This window comes from Patella vulgata, chromosome 7 (genome assembly GCF_932274485.2).
Source record: "Patella vulgata chromosome 7, xgPatVulg1.2, whole genome shotgun sequence".
NCBI lineage: Eukaryota > Metazoa > Mollusca > Gastropoda > Patellidae > Patella > Patella vulgata.
In genome coordinates, this window is record NC_065885.2 from 20,516,144 (window position 1) to 20,536,211 (window position 20,068).

The window sequence follows — 20,068 nt, forward strand, 5'->3', positions numbered from 1 at the left end:
TAATATGTAAAAAATATACGGGTCCAGTTATGTGGTTTTTACTGCGAGCACTTCGCTTTTCCACATAAAGTGTAGTGTCGTTAATATCTGTCATTAATTAATCAATCCGACTATAAAAGTTATACAGGCATGGGTCATAAATTAATTTCAAGTTGGTGTTAGCAGTGAGTGTTAGTGGGATTAAGAATGTTGATTAGGTAATTATCTTTTTTTACGCCGGCCAGATCAAAGACATCACTCTCAGTGGAACGTGTGCGTAATACCTCACGAACGAACTAATGGTAGAATCATACACACACACATTAATTGTATAAAATAAATTAAGTTGTTTAAAATTACTATATACCCAATAATTATTGCTCACCGGTGTTTTTGTAATCAAGTAGCCTCGTATTGTTTGTTGATTGGCGTTTAAACAACATTTAATTGATGGATGGATTAACGTTTTTGATACGATTAGGTTATAATGTCTAACATGGGTTATCTTCTTTATTATAAAAGTATTTTACAATTGCATCTCCTATTTTAACTTTCATTATGACAAAGTGAGAAGATGACCAGCCCGCTCTTCCCACGACAACCGTGTTTTAAAGTGATTTTTAGATATACAAGAACTTTTAATTATTTTAAATCTGTTTTAAAGTGACGTTTAGATATACAAGAACTTTTTATTATTTAGTGTTTTTACCTAACTTCTATTTTTTATTTAAGTAAATAACTTAATCAAATCAACCTGTCCATAATATCATGCATTATGTATTGGACGTTAAATTTGTAATAAACAACAACAACAACAGCAGCATAGACAGTTTAATCACTCACCAAACGGCACCAGGAACTCCACGAATGATCCCGTGCAATTTTCGCGGCGAAGTTTAACCTCATTTACTACACCCGTAGTACATGGAACGGTACATGATAATAAGATACCAAGCGTTGATTGGCAGAGAAATGAGTGCGATCTATTGTACATGTTATGCATAGTCATCGGAAAATTCCATATTCACTGTAGTTGTTCTTTATGTATAGAAATGGTTATTATTATTATATATAGCTAATAATGAATATATCGACAAATGACTGGCACCATTTGTATTTCTGTACTTAAGTTTGGGATATCAAGTATTACGGGGTTATCCAAATTACCGGTAAATGCGCTAATTTCTTGAGTCATCTTCATTTGACACGTGGCCTATTTAAACAAAGGCAGCTTAAATTGATCTACGGCATGATACGGCATTTTAAATTCACTCTAAAATATTCCAATCACAAATGTCTAATCTATACCAATGAAAGACGATAATTCGGTGATTATGATTAGGCCAGTCACGTGGTAATTGGACCGTCAATAGACGCTTGCCCAGTTGCCGTGTGCTATATTGTACATACGGTAAATATTGTATAGATAATGTATATCCTATGTGTAGTGCCTGTGACGTCACCAGCCAATCAACCGGATTAAGGTCGTAATTAAAAAATCGAAAAGCGTTTTGGCGTGTCGGATACTTAAACGTTAACAGCGGACTTAATTTTAATCAGATTGGTGTGAACTTGCCGTAAAGTTGATATAGTAACCATGGGCTATACATACATGAAATTTAGATTTTTGATCTTAAGTGGTCTTTACACTGTAAAACTTTTTCCGTAAAATTTACGGACAAATGGCTGGCAGCTAGGTTGCCAACCAATGTACGTAAAAATTACGACACACCGTAAATATATTTTTACGAACATGTCGTAAAAATTACGTCCAAAGATTGGCAACCTAGCTGCCAGCCATTTGTTCGTAAATTTTACGGAAAATGTTTTACAGCCGTAAAAAACTTATGGTATGATAAGCATCAAAAAGACATTTACTTAAGATTTAAAACAGAATTTAATTATTCAAAACAATATAAGATACAATTAATTCCTCAAAAATGCTTTTACATGATAGTTTAAGATATAATAAAAGACCTGAAAATACTGGAAATTGGAGATTACTGTCAGTAAGTAAAGCTAACAACTGCCTTAAAAAAAAAAAAACCTGTCCACCACAAATTCATATTTTTAACACATTTGATCAAGAGCAGATTTGATATTACAATATGGAGAATGTTTAGAGATCTAACATATTCTTTGGCTGTCAAGCAGTTTGGTGGTATATTTCAACAAAAACAAAGCTCCTTTCATAATTCTTCATTAATAATAATGAACATTTGTACATGGAATAGTGACGACTTTAAAAAAAAAAAGAGAATTTGTTGCCCTATTAACAAGGGAAATAACTCTCCAAAATATTTATCAAGTTCTCACAAGACAAGCAAACAAAAATTCCCAGCAATTAAAAAATGTATGTGAAAATTTCCATGGATGTATCAAATAATGGGTAGCAACAAAATATAAATTTAACAATAATGAAATTATCCATTCAAATTCTTGTACATGTAACATTTACATTATAATATTCAAATGAATTTTTTTTATAGTAGAACAACAACATTCTGAATCTATTCTACAAATATATAATCAGTGTGTTACAATAGAATAATCTTTTTCTAAAATCTTAACCAAGGTGTTGTAATATTTACCTCAAATCTATTATTTAAAACATCAACAACATGATAGTAAATTATAACAGTAAAACATGATCTAATGAAATAATGAAATCATTCAAATTTTTGGAATTAATGAATTTGCATTCTAAATGTTTAAATGAACAATTTAAAATCTAACAATTATTGAACCCCAAAAGTATCATGACTTTAAAACAAGAACAGCATCAATGCAGAATTCCTATTATTCCACCTTAAATGTACAGCTTGTTTCAATGATTAGCTTAATCTCTGTTTGAAAATGTATATCATTAAATTTTCCACAATAACTCTGCCTAAGCATGTACATTCCTTAGTGAGAATGGCATAAATTGATTCAGTCTCGTAGATAAAAATTTAGATGGAACTCAACTACTGACAAAGTTAATGAACCAGTCCCAAAATGAAATGTGTAGATGAGAGTTACACAATTTTAATGTTTATGCAACACGGCCGCATATTTAGAGACAAAATGAACTGAGGATAATTTTACAAATGTACCAAATTGTTGATGGACAAATTAAATGACCAAAAGATTTTTCCATTAAAGTAAACGGACATCTTATCAAAAGTACAATAAGAAGATCAAGTTTAATTAAGAAGATTCATTAAAAAGATTTCTTGCAGTGCGTTTAAAGTCTCATTTACGAAGTATCACTCATAAAAGGGTTGTGGCTCGGTCCCTTATCACCTATTTTATACACACTATGTGCTGGTGTATAAAAACTAACCATAAACTCAATAGGCCTATCCCTAAAGTTTGCATGCATGAACATTATTGCATCATAGGTTGCAACGATACATATCACAGTATTTCTTCTTGGACGTGTTTCCAGCTCCCTAGCCACTGCTTTTCCATCTGACGTTTTTGATTCAAAATGTTCCTATATCCGTGATTTGTGGTTCGCCGGAGGGGAATGTACTTTCAGCGGGACACATGTTTCATTGCCGAAAGCCATCTTTTCTCCTTCTTGTCACATGAACTACAGGGGAGTATTCTGCATCGGATGAAAATGGACAGTTAAAATATCTGTACCATGTTAACCAAACCGTGGTACAGAATTAAAAGCACCTTGAACCAAAATGTGGCATCTATACCGTCGTATACCTTCTCACAGTACCGGTATATTGTTGCTATTGTTGTAACTGTACTTCATCCATTTAAAGTTTGACAGTTTAGTGATTAGTTATACCACTTTTTGGCACACTCGAGTCTTCCTCTTTTTCATGATTTCTGTGCGTTATCTGGGTTAATTTCAAAAATGCACCTGCAAAACAAATATTCTCAATCAGGTTGTTTCTTATGACATCCATTTCAAAAGAACACATTTTAATTAAGGAAAAGGGAGCTAAATGTGCGAGAAAATGAAGTTTCATGTCCACAAACAGGAGACTAAAGAGAGAGAGAGAGAAATGGGGTTTAACGTCCACTCGACACAAACTAGGTCATTTCAGGACTAACATATGGTTTTAATTTTATTTCAATAATTCGCTTGCGCGTAGGGGTCTTTAGCAGTGGGAGGAAACCGGAGGACCCGGAGAAAAACCCACGAGGTTGGACAGGCGACCCTACTCCTTGCCACGTACAACCGGGGATTCGAAACCACGCCAGTTGACTCAATGACAGACTTTATGGTACCGCGCGCACGTGCTAACCATTCAGCCATCCAACCCCCCCAGGAGACTAAACATATCACAAATACTATCAGTGTATACTGGAATAACCAGACTGCCATTCAATTTGGACATATTTCGCCGAGCATAACTGATTACAAATTACACTAAAAACAGAAACGACTGAATGTAAATCAGTTTATAGACATTCATAATAGATTATTATCGTTGCAACCCATTGTGTTCATTTCTCGGGGCCAAAGAATACAGATTTAGCTCCTTTAAGTTAGGTTGAACTTTTCTGATCATGATTCATATTGGTAGTAGCTGTAACTAACGTAACACCCATTGCTTTCCGGGTTAAAACCCATGCTTTCTTCTATCGTTACCGCATCTTGGGTTTCTGATCAGATTTTTGGACTAACCAGTGGCGACTCTGCACCTATGACAGGTAAATCTAAAAGCAGACTAAAATAGGATTCACCTATTGCTAATAAGACCTACCCCAAGGTTCAAGCTGGGAGAGAGAAATGGGATTTAACATCCACACACAACACGAACTAGGTCATTTTTGGACTAATAAACATAGAATTTTATTTCAATAATCGCTTTAACCGTAGGTCTTTTATAAACAGTGGGAGGAAAACGAACGACCCAGAAAAAATGAACACGGTTAGTCAGGCAATCTTACTCCTTTCAACGCCACTTGACTCAAAGACATAGGCTTCATTCTGACCTAACTAAGGCCCATGTTAGACCATGGATCTTATATAAGCTCCATGGTTAGACCATTCGTCCAACCACCCCTCAAATTTCAAGGTCCAAGCAGAGGGCAGGAAGTGTTGGTTTTCATTAACAATGCGCTCAACTCCCAAAATTATTATCTTCAGTAAGTTCAATCTTATAATTTTTCTTTACCGATAGGGCCTACGTTTGAAAAAATTTTACTAACCCAGAGAAAGGCTGGGTAGCCCACTCTATAGATGACAGGAATGGCACTCAAGGATGCAATAAGCTGTGCCTAAAAAAATTAGTAAAATAAAAAATTAAAGATCATTATCCAGACAATGCTTTGACAATTCAATAAATTCTTAATAATGGTTTTCAGTGGTAGGCCTAGCCTACAGACCTGAGACTATGAACTTAATGAAGCCCAGAAATGTTAGCCCTTCATAGTTCATATATTTTTTTTCTATATCAATGTTATTATTATGTCATCCGAGTAGCCTCAACTAGAACTGAAGCCTCCAAAAACAATGCGAAAAAATATTAGGCCTAGCACTAACACCAGAGTGTATTTTTACTCTGTGCTAACACTAACACTGTGACAGTGTATGTGAGTATCATGTATGTCCATTTGTCTAGAAGTAGAAGAGTCTGTTCCTACTATTTCATAAATCAGTTACCGTACATTTTTACGAATGCTAAGAATCAATCTATGTCAAACAAAGATGTGTCCCTACTGTATACTTACCTAAAACTGCAATGTTTGGTATTGACTGTAGTGTTCAACTATTGTGCTCGATGTTGAGGGATTCCTCTTTGCCGCTAACTAACGGTCTTCGCAGTAATGGCGCCCAGGAAGACCGATGACGTCACTTTAATTTAAACACCCGTATGTCATATTTACGGACGAAATTCTGTATTTCTTAAATATTAACAGACTCGTGTCTGTAATCAGGATAACAGACCTGCGCTGTAGGCGTTTTACAGAAACAAGTCTGTAAAAATTACAGAAAAGGCTTACAGTGTAGTTTCCGTTGTGTAGGTTTAGATTCTTATCTGTGTTGCATATTCTGTATATATTTGCCTACTATTCACATACCTGTATCATTTGCTTGATAAAGACGAGAGTGGGGATCGCATGGCTAAGTGGGTTAGACGCTGGCTCACTAGCCTGGAGGTCGGGTGTTCGATCCCTGCATTGGCCGAGAAAGTTCATCCAGATTTTCCGGCGTGGTTTCCCCTTGTCAGTGATGGAGGTCTGATGGGACGAAAAACCGAGGTCTGGGTACATATTGGCGTGCTCGTAAAAGATCCCTTGGCAGTTGGAATTCGATATAAGAGTAGGCCGTATCGCCGCTGCCCGGGCAAAATTTCACTCATAGCACACTGTATGGCGTATGCCCGTCTTCATTAGCCCAGTTTAAGAGCAGAACAGTAGGACGTTAAACCCTATTTCATTTCATTCATTTCAAGTATCCTCGTCGAAACGTCGCTTAGTATTAAACTCAGTAATTGTGTATCCATAAAATTGTACCTTGTGTTAGTTTACATCAAATTGTGTGTAAACTGATAACTTAAAAAGTTATTAGCGCGATAGAGCTTACGGGTTTTAACGGATGTGTTTCAAATTTGGGGTCATGAGAGGACGGCATCTATCGATTTACAGTGATCTCCACTTTTCCGAAATCCTTGTTACCGGTAATGCAAACGAGGCTAAAGTTGTTAACTGATTTTGTTTTTCAAATGTGGTGTAAATCACTGGGGCCTTTCGATTTTCAGTACCCCGCAAACTTCTGTTCCAGAGTTACCCTCTTTGTCCGTATTTTTTTCGAATATGGGACGATGAGAGGACGAAACCTATATCGATATTCAGCATTCTGTGACATTCTGTTCCTTAATCCTACCCCTATCTCCAACATCCTTGTTAACGTCATAGAGACTTCACTTTTTAAAGCATTTCTTTGAAATTTTGTGTGAAGCATTGGGGTTATGATATTTAGTGCTCGGCGATCTTCAGTTCCATTCTCTGGAAACCTTGCTATCGCGATAGAGACTAAACGTTTTTAACACATTTTCGATATTCGGTGTTCCGTAACAAGGATGACCCCTATTGATTTTCAGGAATGTTAGATTTTCTGTTACAGAGATATATTATTTATTGTCCGAACAAGCACGATGCTGTGTGGGCGTATTTCCACACTTTGCGTGCGTATCTTTCAAAATTTCGTACAAAGCATGAGCTTCATCCTTATGAACGGATAGACGCTAGATTTTTGGAAGGATTGTTGCATGTAGAGATTTGCGCGTTCCCAGATTTTCGTTTTCGTTATAGCATTATTCCTATTTCCCCGTAAACCTTGTAAACGCGATAGATGCGAGAGTTTTCCAAGAGTTTTGTTTTATAATCTACCGTGAAGCATTTGGGCCACAAGACAATAAACCTTATGCCAGCTCAGTGGAGGCGCCAGGGGGGGGGGGGCATTGTGATACGTTTCGGTAATCAATACCTTCTACGGTGAATAAATCCCACATCCCCACTCAGTCATAAACTTGCATGTTGTAGAGCATTTCCGACAGTCTATTTTTCAAAATTTTCTTGGCGAGGTCCCCAATGGACTCGCTACTTTTGCGCTCACAAGGGGAATTCGTTCAGGTTCGCAAGTCCGTTCGTTTGACATTTTGTTCTCTAGTCGGATAAACTAGTGATCAGGCGACGAACGGTATCTGGGCAGATCTATTTATCTCGACGATCGGTGCCTGACAGAATAGGCTACTGTAAGACAGCATTTCCGGCAGTCTATTTTTCAAAATTTTTGGAGGAGGACTCCCTACTTTGACGCTCGTGAGTGGGCTTCGTCGTGATTCGCAAGTCCGTTCGTTTGACACTTTACCTCATCGATCAGTGCCTGAAATACTGCCAGGCTGCATTTCCGGCAACCTGTTTTTCAAAACTTTCTGGGGGAGGCCCCCTACCGCTAGTTGAAGCTCGTGCCTTTGCCCCCTTAACCTTTGACTTTGCCCCAGCTTTGCCCCTCGAATCACCACTGGCCTAGCTTATTCTAAATATGGTCTGAAAACCATACATGACGTTTTCAATAAAACTTCGGTCACACTAGTAACAAACAAATCCGTGAAAAAACGTAAAAAATTCTGGAAACAAAAACATTACCAGGAAAATTTCATCCGTATTTGTTTTCCCTGTAATTTACAGAAATTCCTTCAATTAACATAAATTCCATTTTCAAATACAGAATAAAATCCTGGTAATTTTTGTTTCCTAGACATGAAAGTGATAAAAATTTCACTGAATTAACCATTGACTTACGCGTGTGAAATAGCTTTATTTTACGTCCGCTTCCACCAAAGTGATATCGCAGACAATCTTTATACGCAACCCTTTTCCGCTAATATAAGAATGTGGAATACCCTAATGATCATAAAACAAACCGATACCCGTCAGTGATTGGACGGGTGAGGCTTTCAGATATAAGCTTGCGTTACTATATCAATTTGCAGGTATGTAAACTCTTCCATGAAGACAAACCTGCTTACAATCTGATTAACGTATGATGAATATTACAATAAACTTTATAGATCTTATAAATAATGCAAATTAGATATACATGACGTGTAATATACCAAAGTTTACAAAATATGATTCTTCATATTATGGTTAATAGATTGAAATGAATACTATAACATGATAATTATTATAGGAATGATTATATATGTATACGATTACTTATCGTTGCATTTGCAAATAGAAATAATCCGTAAATTCCGGGTCAACCCACCGTTTATACCGTAACAGAATTAAGTCCATTATAGAATGGAATAAAACATTTTCATTTCGTAAATTTTACGAAAATTCCGAGTCATTCCACCGTTTATTCCGTTAAATAACAGAATTAAGTTCATCATTATAGAAAAGAATAAAACATTTTATCCCTAAATTTCACGGAAATTTCCTGTTTAATACTGAATATTCCATAGAAATACATAAAACACGTAATTTGAAGAAAGAATTCACACTTTTAATAAGGTTTCTCCAAAAAAGCGATCGATTAACAGAAAAAAAAAGGGTGTTAAACTACGGAATTCGGCCACATAAAAAATTGATATTTTTACAGTGCACACATACAAAGGTATTGCTAACGCGATATGGTTTTAATTCTCAAATTTGATGTGAAACATTGGGGCCATTCGATGAACCCTATCAATTTTAATCATTTTCTGTCGGTTTAGGAGTTTGCCTGTCCATGAATTTTACAGTTTCTTGCAGACTTCATATGGAAAATACATTTTTTTTTCAGTTTTGGTATGAAGCAGGTGGATTGTATCTACTGATTTTTATCAGTGGCCGTCTATTCAATTGTCCATCCATATCCGTCTCTCAATATTTTTTTCTGTTATAGAGTTTGGAAGTAGGCTATATGCTGTTCAAATTTAGTGTAAAGCATAAGAGAATGGGTGAACATCGATTGTCCGTTTAGTAGTTGACAGGTTTCTTTTTTAACAAATGTTAGAGTATTTGTTTTAGGTAATATATTTTTAAAAGTATATTGGGCAAATGGTTGCTTTACAGCGTGGAGGCACTATGTTATAACTATTGAGTGTAACACTCCCCGAATATAGTGCTATCAGTTTACACCACTAAAGGTTTGGGGAACGTTACCCTGTTTTAAGTGGCAACCAATAATTGGTGTAAATTACCTTATCATTTTAGCAGTGTACAGTGGGGTGAGACAAAAACGGCGGAAATGGTTATTCTTTTTTGTGTGCCCCCCCCCCCCTCACACACACACACACTCACACTCGCTACGCCACTCACTGATTAATTAGAGGCGCTTAGTTTGTCTTAGTTTGACAGGAGCACCCCCTCCCCTCCCCTCCCAGCTCCCTCTAAATCCGAGCCTTATTGGTATGCGCCTTAGTTGAAATTGCTCACATGTCCAATTTCATCGTCATTTTAAAAATAAGTACCGGTATCTTATTCTTAATGTAATATTTTTCAAATGAAGCTTTGTTTGAATTTAGTAAATATCTCAACAAGATAATTTGATACGCTACTGTGTGTCTGTTCTATTATTAGAATACGATTTTCTTTGTTTCTTTCTTTCCACGATACTTTGCACAAATATTTCTTTCCATGCAAGATGAATCATGCATTTCAGGGAATAGGGTATATTCCCGGAATCCGCCAATGATCGTTGAGACATAGCTACTACGTCATAGATATTACACCAATCAGATTTTCGTATTACAGCGTTTGCCGAACAGGCATGTGGAGGCCATCTTAGAGATAGGAACAAAGAAAAAGAGACTGAGTCCAATTTACCATCGGGACATCTGAAACACCTCAAATAACACCAGGGGCCATGTCCGACTCCGAGAAACAGCAGGAGGATAGCCAGGAAGAGCAGGTTGAGGTGTCAGAAAAGAAAATTTTGGGTAAAATTAGCAATAAATCGGAGCGAGTAGAAACCTCGTGGTCTCAAAACACGCGAGTTTACGAACGGACCCCGTGGTGTATAAGTAGGCTGACGGTAAATTATCGCCTCATGTTCTTTCTCAAACTTCAACAAACATTGTATTATACTTTTTACAGCATCAAGAATAACTGGAACTGTGAAATGGTTTAACGTGAAAAGTGGATATGGCTTTATTAACAGGTAAGAAAACACGCACGCCGCCTTGTCGGTGCCTGTTTCGTTTCGACCCAGCTCGCGTAGACCGCGTGCATGTGAACTCGTCCTAGACATAGCTGTTTTCTTCTTCCTGATGTAAAAGTAACGAGGCGTCTAACGTCTGGGGGTATGACCTCACTATTGTAATGGAACGAACCCGAAATGATAAACACGAGCGGTTATAATTTGTATTTATAAAAACATAATCAAAACACGTGGTAAAGTATTAGGCTAACTATTATTGGCAACGATCCAAGACAGACACGCCCACTAAGGTTTGGAAATTGACCTGTCCTGTAGGGGTGATGATTTTCTGTTTCAGAGAATGGCAAATTCATTTTAAAGTATTTTGGATTCCATTATTTTCCGTTTCAGAGCTGATATTATTCCATTTTTCCAGATAAAATTATATTAAAGGAGCTAAATCACTAATATTTGGGACCTAGAAATTGACCCAAATGGGTAGCAACGCATATAATAATGTAATCTGATTGTATATAAACTAATTTACATTCAATCGTTTCTGTTTGGACTCTTAATTTCAAATCAGTTATGGCCAGCGAAATACGGCATGAATCTCAACCGAATAGCAATTTCTAGCGTCTGGTTATTCCAGTCGATTGCGCATGCTCTTCAGATAAGATACGTCACCGTTTGACACTGACAGGAGCTGTGGAATATGTCTAGCCTCGTTCTTTCTGGTCACTTGTTACAAATGACGCTGAAGCTGAAACGCACTGTTTATTTTGTCTTAAATATTGGATATCAGAAGCCTACCTTTTCCTGGTAAGATCACAACTACTTCACCGTTTGACACTGACAGGAGCTGTGGAATATGTCTAGCCTCGTTCTTTCTGGTCACTTGTTACAAATGACGCTGAAGCTGAAACGCACTGTTTATTTTGTCTTAAATATTGGATATCAGAAGCCTACCTTTTCCTGGTAAGATCACAACATCAATGTTGATTTGAATTGACAAATAATTTGTATTTTCAACGTGCAAGACTTTGGATGATTTTGAGTTAGAGACTTAGCTACTTTAAAATGCTATTTTATGAATAAGTGTCTAAATTGAATAAAACAGCGTAAAATGCCTTGCATTACAAAACTGATCATTTTAAACCAGTGATAACAAATATTAAATTGTGAATGACTTTTAATGTTCAATGACTAGTTAGTCTTCAAACCGGTTTCCCAAATTAAATAACAAAAATTACACCCTGTGATCTGGTTTCATCTATTTAGCAGACATCCATTTTTCTTGACTGCTGGTTATAGTTGCGATTTATCCAGAAAAACTCTTGTAGTTAGCGTTTCAACAGGAATAAAATCTGGATTCACAAGACTACAGCATATTTGTGATGTCACATGAAAGCAGCTAAACACATGTCAGACATTAAAAAGAAGTAAATGAAACAATATTCACTGTTATAAAATAACGAAAGTTTTGAAGACATAGATATACATGTACGTTATACTTACAATATTAAATTCCACTACAGAGTAATTCTGTATAGGAATAAATGGAAGACAGGTTTTCGTTTACAGTACATTTATGATTCCAAAATTAGGGTGACCCACCATAAATAAATATCTCCAAATATCTCGACAATTACGCCACAATATTTATATATATGCCAAGCCTCAAATCAGTTTCACACAATTATAGTCACTAAATAAACGATCATGTTGTACTTAATAAGCTATGACCATTAATCATCTATAAATACTAGACTGAAAACTGGTTCCAAGTTGCGTCCATAACATCCAGACACTTTTGAGTAAAAGATAGGTTACGTGCCCTTGTTTTGAAATTAGTCTCGCTTAACCAGTCTATCGACCATTCTACGTCTGATTGACAGGTCGGGATAATCAAGACTACTTTTTTACGAAACATAACAGAAAGCTAGAACAAGAAATTGAATTTAGAAATAAGCACTTTAGACAACTCACCAATTGTTTTAAGAAACTTGTAAAAGTAAAATGAAACTACTGCTAGTATCATGTTCCTGCTGAAGAAAGTGATTCAGAGATAGTATTTGTACTAAACCAAAAGATGCCGCTCTTAACGGTACAGTTAATGATAAAGCAATTTAAAAAATAAAACAAACGTAATTACTAAAGCTGCTGTAATAACCAAGAAGCTAAATTTTACTGCTATTCAAAATCATCAACAATAGATTTTTTAGGCTGTAATAGTTGATATATTTGTAGAGAATTGCACGTGCCATGGCTATTTATCGACTCAAAGCGAGTGCGGGGTAGTCAGAAATCAGTTCGAGACACGCAACTGAAGCGTGCACATTTAGCCGTGTCGAGACCAACTTTCTGTAAAGTGCACGGGTCATCCTACCAAAATGATGAAATGAAAGTAGCCTATACTAAATACTAAAATAAGTTCAATTTTTATGCACAAAAAGATGAAATACTTAGATAAATACAAAATTGTTTTGAGATTTAGTTTAATATCAGCAAATATCGGCTTTTCCGTTTTTTCTGTATCAGATTTCAAATTCCTTTTGAGTGCTGAATTCCGTGAAAAATCATCCCCTAGATCGGGTGTTAATATTTTGACGGCAAATTATTGCCCATACATGCTTTGTAGATAATATTTTAACTATAAAAAAAAAACTGCAAAACTCATCTTTACTGAGGTTTTATTGTAAGTTTTATAGCAGGAGATATCATTGCAATGGGCAATCCATTATTTTAAACCTGATGGTGACTAAGAATGTCTTTGCTTTGTCAAAAAATGGATTTGTCTGTATATTAATTCCAATAGAATTATGAGACCTCTGAGACTGTATTTAGCCAAATATGCTAATCTGTTCCTGATGGGTGGGTTTGATGGTCGAATGGTTAGCGTGTGCGTGTTGTATCATAAGGTCTGTCATTGAGTCAACTGATCTGGTTTAGATTCCCCGGTTGTACGTGATAAGGAGTAGGGTCGCCTGTCCAACCTCGTGGGTTTTCTGGATTTGATTTTTGCAAGATAAAAAATAAAACAAATTTATAATTTTATTTTCAGAGATGACACCAAGGAAGATGTTTTTGTCCATCAGGTAAAATGGGTTTTATTTCAAAAACATTTATTGAACATGCTTATTGAAGTAAAAGTAGCTTTCAGAACTTACCGTCAGTTGATCAGGTTTCTAACATCAGAAGAAATTTGCACATTCTGACATCCTTGTAATATTGTATATTGAAGAGGATTTTATAATCATGTGCTACAGTAAATCAATTTGTCGCTATTCCTGTTTATTATTAAATAGAGAATGAAAACTTGTTGAAACAGATATCAAAGAGTAAAGAAAAACATGCCTCAAGATATTTATTGGGAGTTCAAATGCCGGATTTTGCATGATAATTTTAATGGTTTTTTTTTTCTCTTTGATGTATTGCCAGTGGCCTGATAATTGCATCATTGGCTAGTATTACCGGTTTTAATGATTAAAGACCTCCCCTCCCCTCATCCGTTCTGGAATTCCCGGTTTTAGCAGCAGTGTCTGTCAGACAAGAAATAGGGAAGTATGAAATACAGAAAGTACCGGTATTAAGTTTTTAAAGAGTTTATTATATGTTAATGAAATGTTTTACAGACTGCAATTAAAAAGAACAATCCCAGAAAATACCTACGAAGTGTTGGTGATGGTGAACAAGTAGAATTTGATGTAGTAGAAGGGGAAAAGGTGGGTGTTTATATTTTTGAAATAAAACGGGTCATTTCAAATACTATTTATATGCCCACATTGAAATGTGGTCGTATATTGTTTTCTCCATCTGTCGGTCCGGCGTCCACAATTGCTTGTGGACGCTCTAAGGACTAAAGTTAATATCTGATTGACTTTAAATTTACAGTGTTTAAGGTCATGAGATGAAGAAGCCTATTGATTTTCACCAATTTCCGATAATTACTGCCAGAGTTATGGCCCTTGATCACTTTGACTTTAAATTTATACAGTGTTTAAGGTCTTGAGACGAAGAAACCTATAGATTTTCAACGATTTTCCAATAATTACTGCCAGAGTTCTGGCCCTTGATCACTTTGAAAAATCTTGTGGACGTGCTAGAGGCTAAAGTTAATATTTGACTGACTTTAAATTTATTAAGTGTTTAAGGTCATCAGACGCAGAAGCCTATTGATTTTAAACAATTTCTGATAATTATTGCCAGAGATATGGCCGTTGATCACTTTGAAAAAGCATGTTGATACTCTATAGAGGCTAAACTTAATATCCAATTGACTTTAAATTTATACAGTGGTTGAGGTCATCAGACGAAGAATCCTATTGATTTTTAACAATTTCCGATAATTACTGCCAGATTTATGGCCCTTGATCACTTCGAAAAATCTTGTGGATGCGACCATAGTTATCATCTGATTGATTTTATATTTATACGCTGTGTTTATGCCTATACATGTATATCATTACGATTGACTTTAGTTTGATACAGAGATTTTAAGGTCTTGGGACGAACAGGTGTATTGATTTTCAATTATTTATGATAACTTGAACAGCTAAATCCATGATATTAAATGTTCTGTATACTAAATGTTAGAACGGGTCCAAAAATTCTAATGATTTTCTGATAATTACTTAATACGTTGTTACTCTTAATCAGATTTTAGTGTATTATAAATGTTTTGTTACCGACAAAAGTAAAAATATGCGACAACTCTTGTTCACTGCCCGGACAATTTAGCTGTTGTGGGCAAATGTTTTGTTGCCTGGCGACCTATCTTTATACTTCCCATAAGTTTGCCTTAAAAAAAAAAGAACAAAATTATTCTTGCATATATGGTAGGTCTATTGTCATAATGTTATCACTTTCAACAAGAAAATAAGTGTAATTTATTTTATGTATCGTATCATATTCAAAATAACCCTAGACTCAATTATTTATCCAAGAACTGGCTTTGTTACTATTTATATTTTAGGGCTTTGAAGCGGCAAATGTCACTGGTCCAGAAGGAGCAGCAGTACAAGGTAGTAAATATGCTGCCGATCGTCGTCGTTATCAACGTGGTGGGTGGTATCCAAGATATCGAGGTGGTAGGGGACGTGGTGGTGGTGGTCGACCTAGGGTACGTTTATTGGACAACCCAATTTGATTTGGTTATCAAGTTATAAACTATTTGCATGTGTAGTGAGTTTAGTGTAAGCTTATACTGTTATAAGGACAGATTCTGAAACTCAAATTGTTAACCATAGCATACTTCCTGGTAACTTTTCATATTAATTTAACTTGATATGGGTTAAGTTTTGTCAAACTAACCTTTCGTACTAGGCTTTTATAGTTCTTTAGCATTGTCAAGTCTTAACAGGTTTTTAGCATGTATTGACTTGAATTTTCATTATGTCCTTTGTTTAAATGAACTCTACATGCAAAATATTGGTCTGTGTCAAGGTTGTCTTGGCAAAAATCCTCATATTGAATAGCATTACATTTAACTTGTTGTAATAAAGTGGTTATTCATGTGTAACAAACCAGTGACTAATGTAAAAAAAACTCTTATTACCTCCCTTTAACCACACAGGTTAATAGATATTTTTGTGTTGTTGCTCGACTACTTCTCTGAAGCCATGGTAAACTGTAGCCAGTTATTTGATTAGACCCAGCTTTTGCAACAAAAATTTGTTTAATTTACAGTCTCAGCATGAAGATGATGAAGAAGTGGAGGGAGAAGAAGAGGAAGGCAATCGCCCACAATATCGAGGGCCTTCAAGGCGCCGTCCCTATTGGGCCAACAGACGATATTATAATGGTCCTAGACGTGGTGGTCCACCCAGAGGATATAACAATCGCCAGGAATATCAAGATGATGGCGATGACGGACAGATGAGACGTCGTCCATTCTATAGAAGATTTTACCAACCACCTCGTCGATATTACGACCAGGCACCCAGAAGAGGATATTATCAAGGTCCTCCACGAGGCCCACCCAGGAGACGACGACGCCCACAAAAAAACAAGGTAATTTATTTCATTTAAATACACTATTAACCAACCAAGAGTGTTTTTCCAAATATATTGAAAACTTGCATTGAGTTTTCTGTATACCAACTCGAGCATCATCAGATTTTTCAAGAGTCCCTGAACAAGAGACTCTTGACAACACTATGAAAGTCTAGAGATATAAAGCAGATTTTCAGTAGAGTTGAATAGTAAAATGTGCTATTACAAATATACTAGACTTTGTGAAAACTGGATCCTGGGCAGAATTCCACCTGGCTTTGTGCTCAAGTCATAAGAAAATAAACATTGATGCATTTGATTATATTTCTACATTTACTTTCAGGATGAAGATGGTGAGCAGGGTGAAAAGTCAACTGACGGAGGAGATAGAGATACCCAGGCTGAAAGCAAAGCCGAGGGTGAAGAAACTGCTTAATTTAATCAAATCATCTTTCTTTAATTGATACCAGCTTCAAGGTTTCTTTTACCTACCATACTAGTAGGTGTGAAAAAAGGGGGATAACTTGTAGTGAATAAACTAACGCTTTAGTATAATATACATACTATCTGTGCAGAGACAAAATAAAAACAAGAACTAATTATAAATGATGGATCACAACCCGTTGTTCAACTATGCAAAGATACTATGTATGACTATATACTGCCAACTTTTTTTTCATAATTTTATACTTCGATCATCTTTCATATTGTAAACTAAAGAGACCTATTGAAGTGCAATAGGCCTGGTTGTTCCATAGAACAAAACTTAAAAAAAAAAACCGAAAAAGACAAAATTTTATTTTTGTGCATTTTCACATGGAATCAATGAAGTTATTTAAAGAACTAGTTGAATGAACTGGGGGTTTCATCCATCCAAGCTATTAATTAATTTTTGAAGTAGCAAATTTTTGATTTTTGGAAGTTTTCCAACCTTTATTTTTCCAAGGCTTTTTGTGAAAAAGAAAATGTGCATAAATAAAACCCATGCCAATAAAGCTGTGTTCTGAGTTATTTCATTAGTTTATGTGAGAAAGGGGGTTACTTTGTTGGACACTTGAATTGTGCCGAGAAAGTTAGATTATTCAAGCCAGGTTTCCAGATATGGCATAGTCAAGTGTGCCCATGTTAAAGACATATTGATATACACATGGATCAAAAGCATCAAAGACTATAATTAACAAAATTTACTAATGGATCTTGTTAGCGAGTTTTCTGCTTGGAGGCAACTGAATGTACAATTTCTGAATTGCTCCTTAGAAATTAGCTAAGGTACACAGAAATACTGCATCTTGATATCGGCAGGAAATTTGGTCCATGGCGCTTGTATTTCATTCTAACACAATACACGCCCTTCTTTATCACTTTGGTGCTGGATGTTAAACCCCATTTCACTTACTGGTGAAAACTCAATAGTTGTCTGTGAATCTATATCAAGGAAGGTATAATAAACCTTGAAAATCAAATAAATTATGTGAGTTACATGGATGGTGAAAATAATCGTATCCCATCTTGTCAAAAATATTGTGATTAGAAATTTACGTATTGGCTGTATACAAACATAAGCTGTCAGGCAATAATACATCCGCCCCATCAGTAGCTTTGTGATTTCTTCAGGTAAAAAAAGAACTGATCTGAAAGCCCATTTTGTAATGGAAATCGACCTACTGTATTGTCTGTAGAAGCATGAATAAAACCTGTATATGTTCAATTAGCTTTGTTCTTACAGGTCGGGTACATTGCAAGTTTTTATACTATTCAAAAAAAGTACGGGATATTTGATTTTGGGGGCATAATACTAAAATATGCAAATGACTACGAAAAAAGTCACTATAGAACCTAACAGAAGAAACATTTCCAGTTACATGTGACGCCCAAACGCACCAATAGCTACCGCATGGAATGCAGGTGATGCTTGGGATCATCATGGGGGTCCAACCCAAGATTTGCACGACTCTGACTTTGAATGTTACAGTCATTGTGGCATTGAATTCCAGGGTGGAAACATCAGTTTAATTGTTTTAGTGACCAGAAAACAAATTTTGATATGCGTCGGCTTACCCAAAATGAAAGGTTACGTGCCCTTAGCATGCTACAGATCGGCACAACACAGGCGGTTGTGGCGCGGACGATGAATGTTTCTCAGTCTGTCATAAGCAGGCTATGGTCCAGATACCGTGATACACAATCTGTACAGGACAGACCACGCTCAGGTCGACCAGGGCGACAACTCAAGCCCAGGATCGATTTATCCGTAGCTTGGCCTTGAGAAATCGTGTCATCACAGCAAATCAGATCAGCGCTCGCCTTCAAACAGACACTGGTGTGAGAGTGAGTGGCCAGACGATTCGGAATCGACTGCATAGGGGTCACCTTCGCGCCCGACGTCCTCGCGTGATCCCTTGTTTGAGAGATCATCACATTCAGGCAAGACGTCGTTGGTGTAGGGATCGTCAACACTGGGATAATCGACGCTGGAGCAATGTGATGTTTTCAGATGAGTCAAGGTTCACTGTTGATTTTTTGGACAGACGTAGGAGGGTGTGGCGTCGTCGAAACGAGCGCTTCCAAGACGTTAACGTCATCAGACATGATCGATTTGGGGGTGGTTCTGTTATGGTGTGGGGAGGCATCACTGTTGCTGGAAGAACGGCTTTACATGTTGGCCAGCACTGAGTCCCGACCTCTCCCCCATCGAGCATGTCTGGGACATGCTTGGACAGAGGTTACGTCAACGTCAACAACGTCCTGTCAATGTCCAAGAACTTGCTGATGCGTTGCAACAGGAATGGGACAATCTGGACCAAAATGACCTTAGACGTCTCATTAGGAGTATGCCACGTCGGATCAATGCTTGTTTGGCAAACAGAGGAGGATTTACCCGTTACTGACTTGGTTGTGATGCTGTGGTAACTTTGCTGTTTGACCCCGGGTATCATTTTACCCTTATAATGGTCAGTCTGTGCCTTACTTAGTCTAACGATCATTTGGAATAAATCGATGAATGTGAACTTCATTTCATTTTGTCATTTGTTTCTTCGTCAGTTTCATTAGGTGACTTATTTAATAACACTTAAAAATCAAATATTCCCTACTTTTTTTGAATAGTATATATTATAATCACATTAGGTTTGAACTTGGACCAGATGCTAGATTAGTCTCAAAATACCCAAACGTTAAGGTACGTTGTCTCCCTTTACAATACAAACCCAGAAACAGTGGTTCTCAACCTTGTTTTGCCAACGGAACACCTTGGAAATAGCGGCACACCTAGCTAAATATATATGAAAATATTTGAATTTTGCAAAATAAAAACATGGCAAGTCATAGACCGGCACACAACCGTAGGCACAGACTAGTCATAGACACATAGAACGACCCAAACTTACTTTTTTGCAGTGTTTTGAATTTCATCAAAAGCTGGCTTATGTGAGAAATTTTCTTAGTGTGCTGTTCACAATTTCACGGCACACTGGTTGAGAATCACTGCCATGAAGGAATAGATTCATTTAC

General features: G+C 36.5%; 1 protein-coding gene and 1 long non-coding RNA gene across 2 annotated transcripts; one reads left to right on the top strand and one right to left on the bottom strand.

Moving 5' to 3' along the window:
- Nucleotides 1-1,852: 1,852 nt before the first annotated feature.
- Nucleotides 1,853-5,929, bottom strand: LOC126828613 (uncharacterized). The gene is made up of 3 exons (XR_007683174.2): nt 5,662-5,929; nt 5,140-5,208; nt 1,853-3,841 (listed from the first exon to the last, which is right to left on the bottom strand). It is a non-coding gene; the product is annotated as an uncharacterized LOC126828613 (long non-coding RNA).
- A 4,237-nt stretch (nt 5,930-10,166) lies between these two features.
- On the top strand, nt 10,167-17,553 carry LOC126828611 (Y-box factor homolog). Its single transcript, XM_050558489.1, has 7 exons — nt 10,167-10,364; nt 10,522-10,585; nt 13,629-13,662; nt 14,200-14,289; nt 15,540-15,686; nt 16,253-16,576; nt 16,902-17,553. The coding sequence occupies exons 1-7, from the start codon at nt 10,292-10,294 to the stop codon at nt 16,992-16,994; spliced, it is 825 nt and encodes a 274-aa protein (XP_050414446.1). The 5' UTR covers nt 10,167-10,291; the 3' UTR covers nt 16,995-17,553.
- The last annotated feature ends 2,515 nt before the right edge of the window (nt 17,554-20,068 follow it).

Excerpts from the sequence above, each read along its gene's own strand:
- LOC126828611 (XM_050558489.1), top strand. The coding sequence starts at position 10,292 with ATGTCCGACTCCGAGAAACAGCAGGAGGATAGCCAGGAAGAGCAGGTT. Across the intron at positions 10,365-10,521 it reads GTCAGAAAAGAAAATTTTGG|CATCAAGAATAACTGGAACT; the intron begins GTAAAATTAGCA and ends TACTTTTTACAG. Across the intron at positions 14,290-15,539 it reads ATGTAGTAGAAGGGGAAAAG|GGCTTTGAAGCGGCAAATGT; the intron begins GTGGGTGTTTAT and ends TTTATATTTTAG.